The sequence below is a fragment of the Argentina anserina genome, chromosome 6 (assembly GCF_933775445.1).
Source record: "Argentina anserina chromosome 6, drPotAnse1.1, whole genome shotgun sequence".
NCBI classification, from domain to species: domain Eukaryota; kingdom Viridiplantae; phylum Streptophyta; class Magnoliopsida; order Rosales; family Rosaceae; genus Argentina; species Argentina anserina.
In genome coordinates this window covers 33,453,815-33,472,497 of record NC_065877.1, presented here as the reverse complement: position 1 = coordinate 33,472,497, position 18,683 = coordinate 33,453,815, and the positions used below count along the sequence as shown (strand labels likewise).

The window sequence follows — 18,683 nt, the reverse complement described above, 5'->3', positions numbered from 1 at the left end:
AATCGCTTATGGTGAAAAAAATTGACCGAAAAATGTGTCAAAATTGAAACTTCACTCTGTAATTTCAGAGTGAAGCTTCACTCTGGATAAAGACTATATATATATATATATATATATATATATATATATATATCCAAACAAACACGTCTGAAATAACCAAATAAAATCTTATATAATATTTAAGAGGATTCTTAAAGATGTGTAGCGGCCTAGATAGGACTATACGAGCCTCATGATGAGATTTCTTTTTATAAGGTTCTTTTCTATTTATCTCGAATTCACGATCGATGATTCTTTCGAAACGTGCTTGGTCACATACTCCAAATGAAAAAGGCTCACATAGTTGATCAACAGATCTGGTTAGGAGTAGCATCATTTTCATTCCCATCCACAGCCCATATTAATAGAAAAATATATATTTAAAAATAAATAAAGAAATAGTAATCACTAACTAACCAAACACCCTCTTTGAAATTTTCCTACACCCTTTTCTTTTCAGCATACGTAGTCTCTCTTCCCAAGGCCTTTAGATTATTACATTTCTCCCTTTCTCTTTCTCTCTCTTTCTCTCTTCTGTTGTTCAATGAAGCACTACCATGATCATGAGCTTCACTCTGGGAAATGCCAGACACTTATACTAAAGACTCCAAGAAAGATTGCGCTTCTAGTCTTTGCCCTACTTCTTCTTACAATAATTCCATTCTATTATCGTAGCAGCTCTCTATTCCTTAGTAAAACTATTCCAAACCCACCATCTTCTCCATCTTTTGATGAGGAAGTTCATGAGAAGTTGCCAACTATAACCAATAATCTTAAGTGTGACATATTCAGTGGAGAATGGATTCCAAATCCAGAGGCTCCTTATTACACGAACACGACATGTTGGGCGATTCACGAGCATCAAAACTGCCAGAAATATGGAAGACCAGACTCAGAGTTCATGAAATGGAAATGGAAGCCCGACGGGTGTGACCTGCCCGTTTTCAACCCGGCTCAGTTCCTTGAATTGCTCAGAGGAAAGTCGTTGGCCTTCGTCGGAGATTCTGTGGGTAGAAATCAAATGCAGTCTCTGATATGCCTTCTTTCTAGGGTACGTACGTATTACTTTGACCATTTCATATGACTCTGTAATAAACTTCTATATGCCGCGATAATCTCCCTCCCTAATAATTATATGCATGGATTTTTCTTCAAAAACAAAAAATAATTATATGCATGGAAGTGAAATTCACGATGTACACACATAACTGTGGATTTTAAGTGCTTATCGTCATAGAGATCGGTTATTTACGTAACTAATAAAGACGACTACTTTATATATATATATATATATATTGGAATTGTTATTAACACACCTTATACATTTTTTATTACTCTTTTAATGCACTCTACTACTTTTGCTTGTTTTTATTGGCTTAAATCATTAGTAGGGTGTGTGAATAACAAAATAGGGTGCGTCAATAACACCACCCTAAATTGGAATTGTTATTAATAATGGCATGGATGCTATAATTCAGAGCTAATGAGTACTTCGTGTAATTATGTCAAGAAAATAACCATTATCTAACACCATATTTTATCGACCTCTCCACTGTTCAGCATGTAGGCTCTTATGAGTACATGATTATGCATATTTGTAGTGAAACTGATGATAAGCCGATATGTGACCAATCTTTTTTGATGCATATGTGACCCTAAAAGTTAGTATAAATGGTGGTTAGCTTATCTCGAGCGTGGTCCTTTATTGGATCGACCTATATGTAAATTTCGTAGAATCTTGTTTCTAGCGACAACACAAAAGAATTATAATTAAGATGCTCTTATGGTAATTACGTACGTGATATAATAGTTTTGTGAGAATGAATTATGGATGCAATTATTGATTTGATGCTTGATGTTGTTGAGTTTTGCGACTATTTTTTTCCCCCAATAATAATAATATTTATTATTTCTATATTATTTTCAATCAAACATAAGACTTGATCTCATATTTTTCTGTTAGTATAGTCTAGATTGTTCTGATAATAACCTTTGTGGACCATGAACATGGATTGTTAATTATTGATCAACAACAGAAAGTAAGTGTATAAAGAAGATTAAAGATTAAAGTTTTCTTTACCCAAAAAAAAAAAGAAACTAAAGAGGTTAATTAAAGTTTTGGATTCGATCTTGATAGTTAGTTTTGTCCCATGCCGTGAGATTTAGATCTGCACTCAAGATTAGTTGACCTAAACCTTTATGTATAGTTGAAGCTTGCTGAAGATTAGGTAAAAATACGCAGTCCTCACTACTTTTTTATTATCAATCTAATTAAGTAAAATATATCTAGGAATCTTTGCCACCCCCTCTTATCCAAATGAGTATGTCTTTCCCTACACATGTATGAAACCCTCTCTAGTCCTTAATTTCTTTTCACACCCTTCAGATTGAAATACACACCAAAAAATGGTCATAAAATCTCACTTAAACAGGCCAGCTAGTTATTTAATCTAACAACAAAATCAACTACGTGCCCTTAACGTTTATATCCCAAATTCATTAAGAGTGAGATCCGAAACCCTAAACTTTCGTGATATAAACGAAGTGTGTGTGTGTGTGTGTGTGTGTGTATATATATATATATATAGTTGGTTTAAAATATCGAGCTATAGAGCTGATGGCTTTTGATGAGATCGTATAGAACAAATCAGATAAACCTAAGGGACATTCGGGACCTCTTGACATATATTCGATGGAATAAATGAATAACACAGAGATAAGTGTCAATAGTCAAGACAACTGTCTTGATCTAAACAGATGGAGCTGTGTTTGGCTGAACTCGTCTCTCTTCCAGCTCTGGCATGTTCCCTTGTGTCTTGTTGTGCTGTATTTTTATACTCTATTATTAATCAGAGATTAGTTATCTGAAACCTTGTGCATGTTCACTGATCGCAAATTATATGTTTATCATCCACATGGTGTTCTGGACCTACCATTTCTGTAGCATGCAGATGTGATTGTACCCTTCAGCTGTTCAGCATCTCTAAGAAGACAGGTTTTGGCTATCGAAGTAGGGACAAGGGAGTAGTCTATCATGTATTTGTAGCTGGGATTGTTGGTCGCAAGTTGCAACATATAGTAGAACAGTGTTAAGAACTGAATACTGAATCACACATTTGCATTCTTTGATCATTTTTATTGTACGTACGTGAACAATTTATGAATATCTCTTCTGATTAGTAATTGTTTATTTTTCTCAGGTGGAATATCCAATAGATGTTTCGTACACAAAGGATGAGAAATTCAAACGCTGGAAATACACATCCTACAACTTCACGATGGCCTCATATTGGACGCCACATTTGATCAAATCCAAAGAAGAAGACATTCATGGTCCAACCAACACTGGCATCTTCGGTCTATACCTCGACGAATTTGATGAGGCATGGACAAGCCAAGTTGAAGAGTTTGATTACCTCATTATTTCGGCAGGGCATTGGTTCATGCGATCCATGGTGTTCCATGAAAATAACAAAATCTCAGGTTGTCACTATTGCCTCCTAGACAATGTCCCTGACGTCGGAATGTACTACGGCTACAGAAAGGCGTTTAAGACGGCTTTCAAGGCCATCAACAGCTTGAAGAATTACACGGGTATAACCTATCTCAGGACCTTTGCACCATCACATTTTGAGAATGGGAACTGGAACGCAGGAGGAGATTGTGTGAGAACGAAGCCGTTTAGGAGCAATGAGACCCAATTAGAGGGTGTCAGTTTGGAGTTTTACATGATACAATTAGAGGAGTACAGGGTTGCTGAGAAGGAAGGGAGAAAGAAGGGGTTGAAATATAGGTTATTGGACACAACACAAGCCATGTTACTAAGGCCAGATGGTCATCCCAGTAGATATGGGCATTGGCCAGAAGAAAAAGTCACTTTGTATAATGACTGTGTGCATTGGTGCTTGCCAGGACCTATTGACACTTGGAGTGATTTCTTGCTTGAGATGTTGAAGACGGAGGGTATCAGATCAGCTGAGGAGAAGCGGCATTCGAGAGACAGAAGATTGCATTGATCCAAGGTGGCTTCTTTGATTCCTCATTTTGCTTAATTTTATTCAAATGTAATCAAGCTTTCTTTTGGTGTTGATTGAGAGTCTATTTACGATGTAATTAGTGGCTATTAAATAAATATGATATGAAAACTGTTGGAAGTATTTTAGTTTATGTACCAAAGTAGATTTTAGCTCGAAGACTCAAAATTAAGCGAGGTAACCAAACTCCGTACCATATCGGAAAATCCTTGTGTACTGCAGCCGAAATACTCCATCTTAAGTGGGCTAGACAAAACAGTGACGGGCTAGGTAAACCCACTTCACCGTGGGCCTACACTGTCTGGACCGGTTCGCCTTTGAAGAAGAAAATACAAGCTCAATAAACTCTCCCCACATTTCCACACTAACAATCTAACCGTTACCTAGCCAAGGGTTTCTTGATCCCTAGTTCCGGACGCAGACGTCGTCGGCTGCAAGCTCTGTCTCTCCGATCGTCCCGATTCAAAGTTAAGTATTAGTACCATTAATGATGAAGTATTTGCTGCATTGAACAGGTTGATGACTACCCTCAGTGGCATATTGCTTGCACAATGTCACCTTATTCTCTCAGACGATCATCATATATATCATCCTATCCGTCAGTGTATCAAGAAATTGAAATTTGAAGTTTGGAAGATACCGTTGGAAAGAAACAATGTACTATTTGTATAGAGTCGTGATCACGTTAAAGGTATAGAAGAAGCGAATATTGATCGTCGTCAGTTGATTCGATCGCCCGTGTTCGCATCTTTAATTATCTCGAAGATTGCTTTGTCGGATGGTTTGCCATGTTGCAACATTTGGAACAGGTGATACCTGTTGCGGAACAAGGGATGCCGAAACTGAGCTATCGAAAGCATTGACCTATGTTACTCACAGCATCTGTGACCTGTGGTGGTATAGTAACTGAACTGCGTTTAGATTTATACAAGCAAATTAAGCCAAGTGTGAAATAGTAAGCTGATTACTGACAATTGTATCCATTGGTTGGACTCTTGTGAATCTCAATGACAAAGCAAAAGAACACTTGTGTGGTGAGTTATTGCACAATCAGGTCAAGTTGATTGATTTTGATGCTGTGAGGGCTATCAGGGTGAAAATTTTAATGCTGGAGAGATGGGGCTTCCTGGCTACAATGTCTTACAAGTCGGCACTGGTGAAAATTGGGTGCATGCTGTTTTAGGGCAGCCGAGAAAAATTGCAAACACGACAGGAAGTAACTGGTACATTAAGGAATGGACTTTCGATTAACTTCAAACCACGTTTTTAAAGAGTCAAGTTTCAAAATGAGGCTACTCTTAGTGCAACACTGCACCATGCATGTGCTTCCTAGTTAGAGTTTTGGGATATTGCACCAAGAAAAGGAAGAAAAACGCTGATATGAGTAAATGAAGCTTCACTCTGAAATTTCAGAGTGAAGTTCCACTTTTGGCACACTTTTCAATTAAATATTTTCACCATAAGCGATTCAATATTTAGATATGTTATTCAAAATCATCTCTATAAAATTTCATCCAATTTGACAATGATTTGAGCTTTCAAAATTGAGATTTACACGAACGGTTCACGTTGAACAATTTTAATTCATTCATTGATTTAATCTAATTTCAATACATTAACGATGTCTGAATTAAATGAAATTTTGTAGAGATGATCTTGAATAACATACCTAAATATTGAATCGCTTATGCTGAAAACATTTGACCGAAAAGTGTGCCAAAATTGGAACTTCACTCTGAAATTCTAAAATGAAGCTTCACTCTGGACATAGACTGTATATATATATATATATATATATATATATGCCAAACAATAGCTCGGATGGAGCTTCATAATGAACAACGGTTCCATTGTGGGGCTATATATGTTTCATCCCTATATGAACTCGGTTCGGTTTAAGAGCACTAACTGAAAATCAAAACCGAAGTCTCGGTTTTGTATTTCTCAAAACCAAAACAGAAAAAATATCTATTAATCACGGTTTCGGTTAATTTATAATTTGATTCGGTTCAGTTTGGTTTCGATTACATAACCTATCATTTGTAATAATTTTTCACACTTGACTTAAAACAAAAGTTAAAATAAAAATAAAGTTCTAAGATATAAGTTCAGTACTTCAAATTAGTAAATAAGTAAACTAGATTGTGATAAATTAGAAAAAATAAATAAAATCAACAAAGTTACGATAGAGTATTAACCAAAATGTAATATTTAATGAGTTAAAGACTGTGAATAATTAAGTTAGACATTTTGAGACCGTAATCATGTAAAATCATGTATATCGTATATAACTCTTAATCAATAAAAACATGATGTACACTTATTACTAGATTCGGTTCGGTTTGATTGGTTTGTACATGAACGAAACCGCAAACCAAAAATCGAACTATTCAATTTAATGTTAAAACTAGAACCGATAAATCGGTTTTGTTCGGTTTCAATTTCTCAATATCGGTTCGGTACGGTTTTAATCGGTTTTCGGTTGTTCGGTGTCTAAAAGTCCACCCCTACTTCTATAATGGTTGCAAAAAATGAGGTTATATATGTTCCTCTAAATATGTAAGAAGATGTTTTTATTCTATGAATTAGTATGATGTTTACAGCTTCGGTTTTCGGCTTCTGCAAATCACAAGTGTCAACTGGCAAGAGAAGTTCATGTTTTTACGGCTCCGATGGAAATTTAAACATTCTAGAACACGCATGATCTGAGTTGTGGAAGGAAAGCCAAGGCATGGAAAGATGTAAGTTTTCCGGTTTCGCATAACCATTTATCCATCCTGTAAGTATCTCTGTCGACGTACCTAGCTTTACATTTTGAATCGATAATGGACTAATTTCAGGACTGGAACTACATTTTGCATCACTGCATTGATCGAAGAGCTATACTGTGATACTCAGGCTCTCTTTAGAGATTGTCTCGACTTTGACATTGGAGACACGATCTCATAGATCGATGCTTGCATCAGTTGCATGCAGGGTGATTAGGTGAATATATGTTCAAACATCGTTGTTATACCGTCTACTGTAAAGTACTTGATCTTTTGAAAGAATATGTACATTTTTACATATATTATTCTCCTAGTGAGTAGTTGAGTACTGAGTAGTGACTACTTTGCATTGCCAGCTCTAAGTTAGAAGATCAACATGTGGTCTTACTGGGGCTGGTGGCAAATGATACTATGAGAGTCATTTATACATAATTGTGTGTTTTGGCATATTCAATCTCAATTGTATATATAAGGCAATTATTGGTCACACTAGTTTGTAATTTTTTATATATGATTGATTGCAGTAGTTTGTACTTCTTTGTACAGATAGATTTTGTTTGGGTGCCGAACTTAATAATGCTATATTATTTGCTAATGAAGTTCTATTCTCTAAATACTTTTTATCTTGCTGGAAACTTGCCGACATATTTATAGCATTTTGATCCCGTACATAGTCCTTCACCCGAGTATATCGTCGGTATATGTACGTGTTCTACTAAATGAAAAAACTTATGTAAAAAATGGAGTACGCACTTGTATCTGTGTTTAATTATGAGGGATCTGTAGCAATTAATTCTGTAAACTCTTTTAACATTCTATACCATATTATGATTAATGGCATGATTAGAACTTTTCAATCTCTGAATTATATTTCAAAATTTATCTCTAAATCAAGACTCATTTGCACATTTGTTAACTGTCAAAGGGTTCCAATTTAAAACTTACATTATCAAAGACATTATTTGAGAGAGAAGTTGCCACCAAGAAGTTATACCTGCTAGCTGCTGGTGTAGTAATTGTGATAGCAACTACAGCATAATGGTATTGATGCCCATCACTGAAATAAGTGGAATCCTTATAGGCATATGTCTTCAGCATTCAAGTCACCGCCAAATTTCTTTCTGGTAGGGACAAAAAAAGCTTTAATATTTCCCTTCAGTGAAAGGTGAAAACTACATGCACTACTGTTATTCCCACTACCTATATTTATGTCCCCAGATGATAGAGTAAAGTCCACAGGCATATAGAGAAAGGTAATATTGGTGGCACTCCCATGACTAGTTTGTCCAGATTCATACATGACACTCCATTAGCATGTAGACAAATATGAAATGTGTGATGGGCATGAACCCAGCTTGGAGCCTTTTCTCTACTTTACAATCATTTCTATCTTCCCTCTTAAGCCACTCCAGTATTACTAATTGACCTGGTCTCATCATGTTCCAATCACTTCTGTCACACAAAACCTGAGAAATGAGTGAGTCAAAACTCAAAACTATACATAGAGACTCAATTATTGCTGGAAAAACTTAGTGGAAATTATTGCTGTAAAAGTTGCTAATAATCATAGTAATACAATTTGGATGCACATGGCTTTTGTTTTTAAAGGGTATTATCCCTTTATAATTGCTTATTGATTATGCAGAGGAATGCACCACCAAAAATAATGGATACCAGAGGTGGGCTTCTGTTTTTTTTGTCCAAGTTTCAATTCATTTATGAAACTTGTCGAAAAATAAAGTTGCATCATGATGAGGTTGGTAAATATGGCCAAACGAGTGGCTTTCAAAATATGTGATTGCTATATTTGCTTAATATCTGATATATATATTTTCCATCACTCCAATCTTTCCTGCAACAGTCCACATTGTTTCTCTGAACCATGAAGTTTCATGCCATTGATCTCCCCAATGTGAAATACACACAACCCTACAACATCTACAAAAACGTTATCCTTCTGGCTCTTACCTTAATTGTTCTCACTTCAATTCCTCTCTACTTGAACAAGAGCTCAACTACTGCACCTTTGCCATCTCAAACACCATCCTCATCAACAACCAACACTAGTAGTACTTCTGCAGGTTTGGAAAGCATAGAAGAGAAAGAGGATGGGAAATGCCATATATTTAGTGGGAACTGGGTTCCCTACCCTGATGGACCTGCTTACTACACAAATGAGACTTGCAACCTGATCATTCCTAATCAGAACTGCATGAAGCTTGGGAGATCGGATTCCGAGTTCATGAAGTGGAGGTGGAAGCCTGATGGTTGTGAGTTACCTTTGTTTGATGCAGCTGAGTTCTTGGAGATCTTTAGAGGGAAGTCACTGGCTTTTATTGGGGACTCTGTGGGAAGGAACCAAATGCAGTCACTGTTGTGCATCTTGGCCAATGTAAGCATTCCATACATGATAGCCTTTCATTTCCAATATAATTGTTGCTCTAACATACTTGTATGCTATCTTTCAGTTGTGATCTGGTCAAGTTTTGTGTCCCATTAAGTAGCATAATATTGAGTTTGAGTATTCATTTTTCAGGTGACTTATCCTGAGGATCTTTCTGATCAGTACTCAAATAACACAGATTACTTCAAGCATTATGTCTACACTGATTACAATTTTACTATGGTAGTTCTCTGGGCTCCTTATTTGGTCAAATATAGTGATGCAGACCCTAATGTGCATTCGGCGGACAGCCTCATGAAGCTCGACCTAGACGAGCCAGATGAAGCGTGGATAAGTCAGGTCGAAAATTTCGACTATGTGATCTTCTCAGCAGGGCAATGGTTCTTACGGCCGCTGCTCTTTTATGAAAATAATGTAAGTATTGGGTGTCACTGGTGCAACCGGGACAACATGACAATAATGCCAGAGAGTTATGGATACAGGAAGGCCTTCAGGACTGTGTTTAGGACGCTCCAGAGCCTCGAAAACTATAAGGGTGTGACATTCTTGAGGACTTTCTCCCCGGCACACTTTGAAAATGGGGATTGGAATGCTGGAGGGAGTTGTGGGAGGACAAAGCCTTTTAGCAAAGAGGAAATTAAGTTAGAATACTATGCCTTGGACATGTATATGGCTCAAACAGAGGAGTTCAAAGCAGCACAAATCCAAGCTAAGCAGAAAGGTCTCGACTTTAGATTGATGGATACAACTAGAGCAATGCTGCTCAGACCTGATGGACACCCGAATTTCTATGGAGCCTCAGCGCATAGGAATACGACTTATGCGGACTGTGTTCACTGGTGCTTGCCTGGCCCTATTGATACATGGAACGAGTTTTTACTGCATATGTTGAAGATAGAGCAGGGTTCAACTTGAATGTATAAATATACATTTTCTGCATTACCAATTGCTATTCTTTTATTTGAACTGAATAGCTCAATGTAGAAATATGAACAGGAGTTGACTGGTGAGTTATACCAGATGAATCAAAATTATGTAAGCATATCTTGTAGAGAAAAAGACAGGGCACCAGCACAAATATGATTGTGTTTTTGCTGGATACTAGCTAGCTTATTTTTATTAAAAGGGTTTTGTCTTCTGCTAAGTTATAATAAGTGTAAACATCTGACTGAAGCAACGAAATCGCGCTGTTCATTCACTTTGGTCTCAATATACTTCAGCCGACAGAAATTTGCTCCAGACTTCGAGTGATATGGATAAACATATATAATAAGTTACAGATGCTTCATGTTCAAGTTTAGAAGGCAAATAGGGATACAGAAGCTTCCACCCCAAACAAAGCTCTTTAAGTAGCAAGTCAAAGCTGCTTCATATTTATATATACGAGAATTTTCATACACCGTCAATATTCAAACAAAAGCTATTCCATCTAAACAAGGAGAGGTGATTACAACAGAATTTTAAAGATACAGATCAGGTTTTGGCACAGAAACAGAATTTTAAAGATCAATGTAGGTTTCGTGGAACAATTCTTCAAAATGAGATTCTGATGAAGACTACAATGTGCAAGGCTAAAATGTAAAGCACAAACATCGACCTGAGCAGCATAAGCCTCTGCTGATTCTCTGTCCGGCCAGTATATTTGTGGTGAGCGTCAAGGATATTGTCTGAAGAAGCAAATCCTCTTTCGGATGTACTTCGTCCGAACCGGTTTCTAGCAGCACTCATCTCATTGTTGCTGCTTTCGAGCTTCCTCCATAACCCATTTAATCTTTCTAACTCCATCTCTTTCAAATGGATTTCACCAACTAGGCCTTCTGCTTGAGCCTATATAGCAAGCGTATATATAATTAGAGATAACATTGAGACATCATAATGAATAGGAACTAGTGTTCCAGAAATGGAAGAGAGACCTGTTTTGCTTCTAGTTGCTCAATAAGACTGTGATACTGTTTATCCAGAATCTTCTCTCTTTGAGCTGCAAAACAAAAGGTGCTTGGATCAGAGTAGTTCAACAGCCTATCTTGAGACAAAAATGAATGCAGCACCAAACAAACAACTAGGCTGCTATGTGTAACAATCCCTATCATCAGAGCCATGCATTACACTCCAAGTTCTGAATAACTCAACCTGAACTCCTCCCATCTTCTTTTTTCCCTATTTGTAATTAATTTGAAGCCTCTAGTCTTCATTTTAATCTTAACCTTCTTGGTATATGTGTGCACGACAAAAATATGCACAGAACAATACAAGCAATGACAATCCTACACAGCTATCATAATGTTTAAGTGCTTCGAAATAGATACAGGATGTATCTTGAGTTACCTGGGGAAGGCTGGCTCAGGGCTTTATCTTGAATTTCTCCCCATTTTTTCTCTAAATCTTGAACCATTGCTTCCATTGAACTCTGAGACGAGAAATTAACTTCTCAGCAACAGGAAGAATATTGGAAAGACAACACAAGCATACTAACTCTGAAAATAGAACAAGACTTGAAATAATTTTAAGATCAAAAGAATGGTGGAAGTGTGGAACCAACCAATTCTCTTTTCCTCTCCTCTAACTTGTCTAGTATCTCTTTCTTTGATGACTCTATGTCATCTCCAGTTTCCACTGTTGTGTTGGAGTTGGCACCCGATTCATCTGATCCCCGAGTTCGACTGACATTCAATGCTGTCTGTGCATTTTGCAGCTCATCTCTCAATTTCTTTTCAGTGTCCTCCATTTCCTGATTACAGTATTCATAAATTTTAGAAACATTATAAGACATATATCTTCTCAAGTCTAAACTTCTGACTAACAAATTACAGTCACTAAAAGAAGGCACAAAAATTAGATACACAGTTTCAAGCATCATGGGAACTTGTTTACATAACTAAATACTAAACATCCCAAAACTAATGCTGCAGGACCAAAAATCTGACCTCTAACTTCCTCCCAAGAAACTCCACTTCCTCAATCTTCTCCTGTATCTTACTTTCACAGATCGATATGGTCTTCTCATACGCAGCATTTTCCTCCAGCAATGTCACCTCTCTCAACTGGGCCTGTCCATAAGTACAAATGACAACATCAATTTCTACCCAAAAAAAAAAAAACCAAAACATATAAAGTCACTGATCACCTACTAACATCAAAAACACAACCGGGACCATAAACAACAGAAAAGCTCAGACCTTTAACACAATTTGCAACAACCACAACTACACCCAAATCCCTAAAAATAATAAAAATCCAATCTTTCAATAACATATGCAACAATTACAATCAAAATCAAAGACCCATATAAGAAAGATCTAAACTTTAAACAATACATACAACAATTCCGACCTACAGACAAGAATCAGACTCAATCTCAAAAACCCAGATATACAATAAGGCAACAAACAGAGGGCAGAACCTGCTCTCGGGTGGAGGAGTGGGCGTTCAATTGGAGGGCAAGGGCGGCGTTGGAAGCGAGGGAGTGAGCGTGGAGGTGAGGAAGGCGTTGGGAGATGTCAGTCGGAGGGATTCTGAGCCGTAGATCATGGATCGAACGGCTCAAAGAAGCTGCTTTTGAGTCCAAGTCTATGGCGTATTTTTGCTGCTCCGGTGTGAATATCAGTGGGATTGAAGTGGGGTTGTCGTCTTCGTCGCCTTGACCTCCGCCGGCTCCGACTACGTCCGCCGCCCATGCTAGCAGTCCCGCCATAATTCTCTTGCTTCTCTGTGGATTGCAGTCTTGAAGATCTAAAAGTAGAACCAGAAACAGCAATTTGTTGGTTCGGGGTCGGAGTGTGATATTGGGTTACTATTGGGCTTGTTTTCTTCACTACTGAGCCCAAGTTTATCCCAAGCAACAAAACCTAGCAAAACATGCCAATATGTAACCTAATGTCCTAATCATATGTTTAATTACAAAGGAACTAAAGATAATTTGATCAGAATATCAAACCAGGGCTTGCATGTTTTGTGCGATATTTGTGATTTGATGAATGATGTTGAACACCAGGAGGGTTGATTTATCATTTGATTATTACTTGTTTCGCAATAGTTCATCGATCAGTATTTCTTTTGCCAGTGAACCCTAGCTAGTCATCAGTACGTTTTATTTATTCCCAAGTAAATTTTCAGGGAGAGACAATCGAAAAAACCACAAAACTTGTTAAACAAGGCACCCAATATTTAACCTAATCATCTGTTCAATAAGACAATAACGCCAAAGATAATAGCTCCTTGACAACAGTAATATCAATTACACAATGTGCTACTAATTAAGTACTGCAAACTCATGTCGGTCCCAGTAACACCAATTACTCCAAGTTAGTGATGTAGAAGAAACCCTGTTGAGTTGGAGTGTCATAAAGTTTCAAAAACTTTTTGTTTTCGCCTTCACCTTCATTCCATGCCTCTGCATATTGTTTTCTGCCGACATGGAACAAATGAATTATGTCGGGGCTACCATCTTCCGGTAGTACTCGAGGCTCGAACAATGTACACGACCATTTGGATTGGTCTTCCTCTGGTTCATCAGCTTCCGGTGACAGGTTTGGATGACCCTCAGTTCTCGTCCGTAGGAACTTTCCGTTGAAAGAGCATCGTATATGTACTAGCCTCGTTCCAGCACTGGCCTTCACGACTTCAAACTTCGCTAACGAGCTGTATGCATCTGTTCCATTGAATTTGAGATACCCAAGCGTCTCAGAATCAGAATCATCACTGTAGTTCAAGTAGTAGTTGTCGAACCAAGGTGAGCTGAGAGCAAAAATAGAGGGTAGTATCACCAATGACTCCAAGTTAGTGATATGGAAAAAACCCTGTTGACTTGGAGAGTCAAAAAGTCTCAAGAACTTTTTGTTTTCCCCTTCACCTTCGTTCCATGCCTCTGCATATTGTTTTCTTCCGACATGGAACAAACGGACTATGTCGGAGTTGCCATCTTCAGGTAGTACTCGTGGCTCAAACAGTGTACACGACCATTTGGATTGGTCCTCCTCGGGTTCATCGGCTTCCGGAGAGAGGTTTGGATGACCCTCAGTTCTTGTTCGTAGGAACTTTCTGTTGTGGGAGCATCGTATATGTACTTGTCCCGTTCCAGTACTGGCCTTCACGACTTCAAACTTTGCTAACGTGCTCAAGGCATCCTTTCCATTGAACTTGAGAAAACCAAGCGTCTCGGAATCAGAATCACTGCTGTAGTTCAAGTAGTAGTTGTCAAACCACGGTGAGCTGAGTGCAAAAATGGATGGTAATTGGAACGACATTTTCTCTGATTGAAATATATATATATAGATGATGGATACTCTATTTAAGTGATCTGGTTAATGATGACATCTTGCTCCACAAACATGTTATTTATAACAAATGCTGAAGCAAGCTCGATCGCTCGATCGCTCAGGCCAGCCGAACCATGCATCTTATCAGAATATTGTGAGATCATGATGACCACGCATCATATCTTGGATAGACCTATTTGTTTCTAGCTACGTGGATGAAATATAATTTGCATGCCGAATGGGATCCATGGCTCTAAGTGTACACGACAACATACATTAAAATCCCGTCCCTTTTATTGGGACCAAACATAGAGCTCTGTACCCCCTGTAAAAATCTAATCGTTTAAAAAAATAACAAAAAACTAAGCTAATATATAATTGATGCAAATTTATAAATACAAGTATTTTCGTTTCCAAAATACACTTTTTCAACGAGTTAACACAAGCTTCTCCAGTTCTCCGTCCTCTCTTTATTAGTTTCTTCCCCGTTTGAAACATACTATAAATCAAATACATATTTCATAGTCTTATTTTTAAAACATTACGTTTGTCAAAATAAAGACGTTTTATTCACTACTTTAATAATATTTGTGAAATATTGTAGATAAAATAATGAAATAATAAGTATATTTTAATTTAAAAGTTCTAATAGTGATAATTGTTTAAGTATTAATAATATAAAATTATGTATTTAACGGGTCGGCCTATGAATTTATCGTGTTCGGGCCGTGTCAGGCTAAAAACGAGCTCGAACTGGGCCTGGTCCATGAACTAATATATCTCGGCCAAACTCGGCCCATTATAATAACAGGCTCGGATCGGACCACTAACGGGTTCGGACCGTGCCAGATTGATTTTTAATGGGTTGGGCCCGTGCCGGGCTTGAACTTTTCGGCATGTTTGCCACCTTTATGAAGAAGTAACCTACTTAGTTGGTGTTCAGTGCTGCTCTGGCCTAATAAAAATAAACTCACGAGCGGTAATGTAAGACAAACTTGATAAAATAACTTAGATCGATCGATATATATATTTCTTGAGAAGATCATGTAAAGTGGTGGCTGGATACATAAAATAATTACTCTTATTCAGTACCAAATACAAACACAAATTTTATTTAAATACAAACAAAAATAATTACTCTTATTTAAGTAATTACTTCCATCCGGATACATAGATGATTGTTACCCTATCTCCCTCAGTAGCAGATCAACCTTATTTAAGCATGCATATACTATTATACTGTAGGCATTTTATCTTCAGATCTACCAACCTTTAGATTGAGATCATCAGATATTAATTGGTATTGTACCCTGAACCATCCCATTTTCCTTGCTGGATACGAGTCAATATTTACACAATGTAGAATTCATACTTAACAATTCAACATGCACGATGAATTCATATATAGGTTAGTACTTGATTTCATATATAAGTTAGTAACTAAGTATTCATTTAGATCTCGAACACCACGTTTCTTGAAGAGTTTTGTAAAATAGTGGCATTTTGTAAGTGCATAATCCTCCGGGAGCTAGCTATATTAAAAAGCAAATTAATACAGATTTTATTCCTCACACGCAACATAAACACACGTACAGATATATAACCTATGCCTATGTGTTATATATATATATATATATATATAACATTTTATAGGATTTTATTAGACAAGTATTCAAAGGGAAAGAAAACAGAACTATCGCAGGATTAGTCCGATTGCATGGAATATGCAACAAGCCTTTAAACCCGTAGATAGGCATGAGTCATTACTGGACGATTCCGTCTGGTTTGCTACCCACAAGGCCACAACAGTCAATCTTCTGCTCACTCAAACTAGAATCTTCTAATTTCAGCGATAACAGCTCTTTTTCAGGGGTAGTGGTGGTCGAGCTCACCTTGTTTTGCCCCATGGTGGTTGATCCAGACGACACAGGCATGCGCAGTGGTAACACTTCTTCTACAGTGGGGTCGACCGATGGATCCGGCAACATCTCCGCTTTGGTCGACAAAGCGGCTCTAGATGCCGGCTCTTCCAGTGTTGTAACCTCGTAGCGAAAGTTGTATGAATTAATACCAGTGTACAGCCCGTCATTTTTCATATAAACAACGGTTTTACCATTGTAAAGCAAGTCTCGCTGGTAATAAGAGTAAGGCACGTCACAATTTCCCTTGGTCGCCATCAAGCTCACAGATATCGAAGTGTTTGCCGGCACCGTAACCGTGTAGGTAGTCTCCAATGTGTTCTCTGTAGTAACAGTTTCCCCCCACTCATAAGATCCGGAGAACTCGGTTTCTGTAGTGACGTCAGTACCGCCGATGAATGGAACTCTGAAGCTGACGGAGACACTCACTCCCACCAGCCACGAGCTGCTGGAGGTCCACGTGCTGCTCTTACTCTCCGTGTAGGCGAACTTGAATTCCACAGTGTTGTCTGCTGAGGTGTTGTTCCTGGCGTTTGCGGTGGCCATGGTGACGGGGGTTTCACCGTAGATTATGGCATTCTTTAGGTCAAACTCGGCATTGTAGATTCTCCTAGAGAGGACAAGCTCTTCCAGCGTGAAGCGCGAGTTGTCTGTAATGGTTGTGTAGGCTGCATTGAGGTCGGTTCCATTAGCGTCACTGATATGAGCGCAATATTTGTCGTTGCTCATGCTTCTGAGAGCGACCGTATTACCGCCGAGCCTCACCGGCCAAAAGAAGGTGCTAGGATTGGTGCCGGCAAGCGTTGGGCTAGAGAGAATACTATCTCTGCTGTTATAAAAGAAGCCGTTGTCGTGGAAGGACTTGATTTGTATCCTGGCGTGGCTATCAGTGGAGACGACGAACCATGACTCAGAAATCCCCTTATCGGTGGATATGAACCTGAGATTAGCTCCTCCCACAAGCTTTAAGTAATCGCCGGTGTGGGATTTGAAGGCCACATGCCTTGGCAACATCACCAACGACGACTCCAAGTCAATGACATCCAAGATATCGTTATTGTTCGGCGGAGTTTGATGCATTATAAAGAACCTTTGGTCCCCGACATAGGTAGATGCCGCTAGTAGTAATCTTGAATTATTCAGAGAGACATGAAACAACCGGATTTTGTCAGGATTGCCATTTTCAACTGCTCGAGGCTCAAACAATGTACACGAATATATATTGGATTGGTCCTCCTCTGGTTCATCAGCGTCCGGACTAACGTTGAAGGTAAGGCCAACTGGTTCTCTTAGTCGCAGGAACTTTCTGTTGTGGGAGCATCGTATGTGTACGAGTCCCGCGACAGTATTGGCCGCCACCACTTCGAACTTTACTAACGGGCTGAAGATATTGGTTTCGTTGACTCTGAGATAGCCAAACCTCTCGGAATCAGAATCATTGCTGTAGTTCAAGTAAGTGTTGAACGAGGATGATTTCAGAGCAATGGTGGGTGGTAGGAACATCATTTTGTGAAGGAAATAGGTCTCTCTAGCTTGTTCAGTGATGTTAATTTGTCTGTGTTTGTTCTACGTATGGTTATATATAACCAAGTGCAGGCCAGATTTTGTCTTATCATCAGTTCAACGATGTTCACGTGGTGAAATGCATGTGGAGAAAACCATTATATCTAGAGATCCTGGAATTATTATGTGGTCCGATTGGGGCCGTATATTGTTGCGCTGGTGGTCTGGACCAATGTGAGGAGTTTGGATCGATCTGGGGATATTTTCTCCCTCTGCTTCGTTTATCTTGTAGACTTATCAGCTTTTTTTTTACCCTTTTTCTGGAAACAATCTATCAGCTTTTTAGCTATTGCTAAAGACAGCGTGTCTGGTGCTCGATCTCCGATATGATATGTAATTTTTTATTTTTCATACAAATAAACGATGTTTAAAAACTTACTGATAAAGTGAAGAGGATGTTCTGGAAATGTAAGTGGGGAGGACCATGTATCACGATGTGGAGAACCACCCGCCCGTATCTAGAATTATTGACGTGAGATCTACTTGACTACTTGGATGATCGAATTCACCGACTGACTGGAATCCATGGCTGCTAGTGTAAACGGAAACAAGATATTTAAACCATGCTTTTATCTGAAGTTAGATGAACTGCATCACGACCATTTTGGAAATATTTCTATGAACATGGATCCTACTGAAGGATATCAGTTGCTAAACGCGATCGAATGACATGCATGCACAAGGTAATTAAGAATTGAAGA

At 38.3% G+C, this 18,683-nt stretch overlaps 5 protein-coding genes across 5 annotated transcripts; 2 read left to right on the top strand and 3 right to left on the bottom strand.

Annotated features, from left to right (window-relative positions):
- The first annotated feature begins 510 nt into the window (after positions 1 to 510).
- LOC126798058 (protein trichome birefringence-like 19) lies at positions 511 to 4,185 on the top strand. The gene is made up of 2 exons (XM_050524883.1): positions 511 to 1,090; positions 3,240 to 4,185. The coding sequence occupies exons 1-2, from the start codon at positions 584 to 586 to the stop codon at positions 4,053 to 4,055; spliced, it is 1,323 nt and encodes a 440-aa protein (XP_050380840.1). The 5' UTR covers positions 511 to 583; the 3' UTR covers positions 4,056 to 4,185.
- Positions 4,186 to 8,500: 4,315 nt separating this feature from the next.
- On the top strand, positions 8,501 to 10,437 carry LOC126799375 (protein trichome birefringence-like 19). The gene is made up of 2 exons (XM_050526574.1): positions 8,501 to 9,233; positions 9,378 to 10,437. Exons 1-2 carry the CDS (start codon positions 8,724 to 8,726, stop codon positions 10,158 to 10,160), a joined length of 1,293 nt encoding a protein of 430 aa, XP_050382531.1. The 5' UTR covers positions 8,501 to 8,723; the 3' UTR covers positions 10,161 to 10,437.
- Positions 10,438 to 10,595: 158 nt separating this feature from the next.
- Positions 10,596 to 13,007, bottom strand: LOC126799376 (uncharacterized). The gene is made up of 6 exons (XM_050526575.1): positions 12,646 to 13,007; positions 12,170 to 12,292; positions 11,785 to 11,973; positions 11,571 to 11,652; positions 11,159 to 11,223; positions 10,596 to 11,072 (listed from the first exon to the last, which is right to left on the bottom strand). The coding sequence occupies exons 1-6, from the start codon at positions 12,934 to 12,936 to the stop codon at positions 10,779 to 10,781; spliced, it is 1,044 nt and encodes a 347-aa protein (XP_050382532.1). The 5' UTR covers positions 12,937 to 13,007; the 3' UTR covers positions 10,596 to 10,778.
- Positions 13,008 to 13,537: 530 nt separating this feature from the next.
- Positions 13,538 to 14,488, bottom strand: LOC126797357 (uncharacterized). The gene has a single exon (XM_050523997.1). The coding sequence runs from the start codon at positions 14,486 to 14,488 to the stop codon at positions 13,538 to 13,540; it is 951 nt and encodes a 316-aa protein (XP_050379954.1).
- Positions 14,489 to 16,263: 1,775 nt separating this feature from the next.
- On the bottom strand, positions 16,264 to 17,925 carry LOC126797356 (uncharacterized). Its single transcript, XM_050523996.1, has one exon. The coding sequence runs from the start codon at positions 17,923 to 17,925 to the stop codon at positions 16,264 to 16,266; it is 1,662 nt and encodes a 553-aa protein (XP_050379953.1).
- Between the last annotated feature and the right edge of the window lie 758 nt (positions 17,926 to 18,683).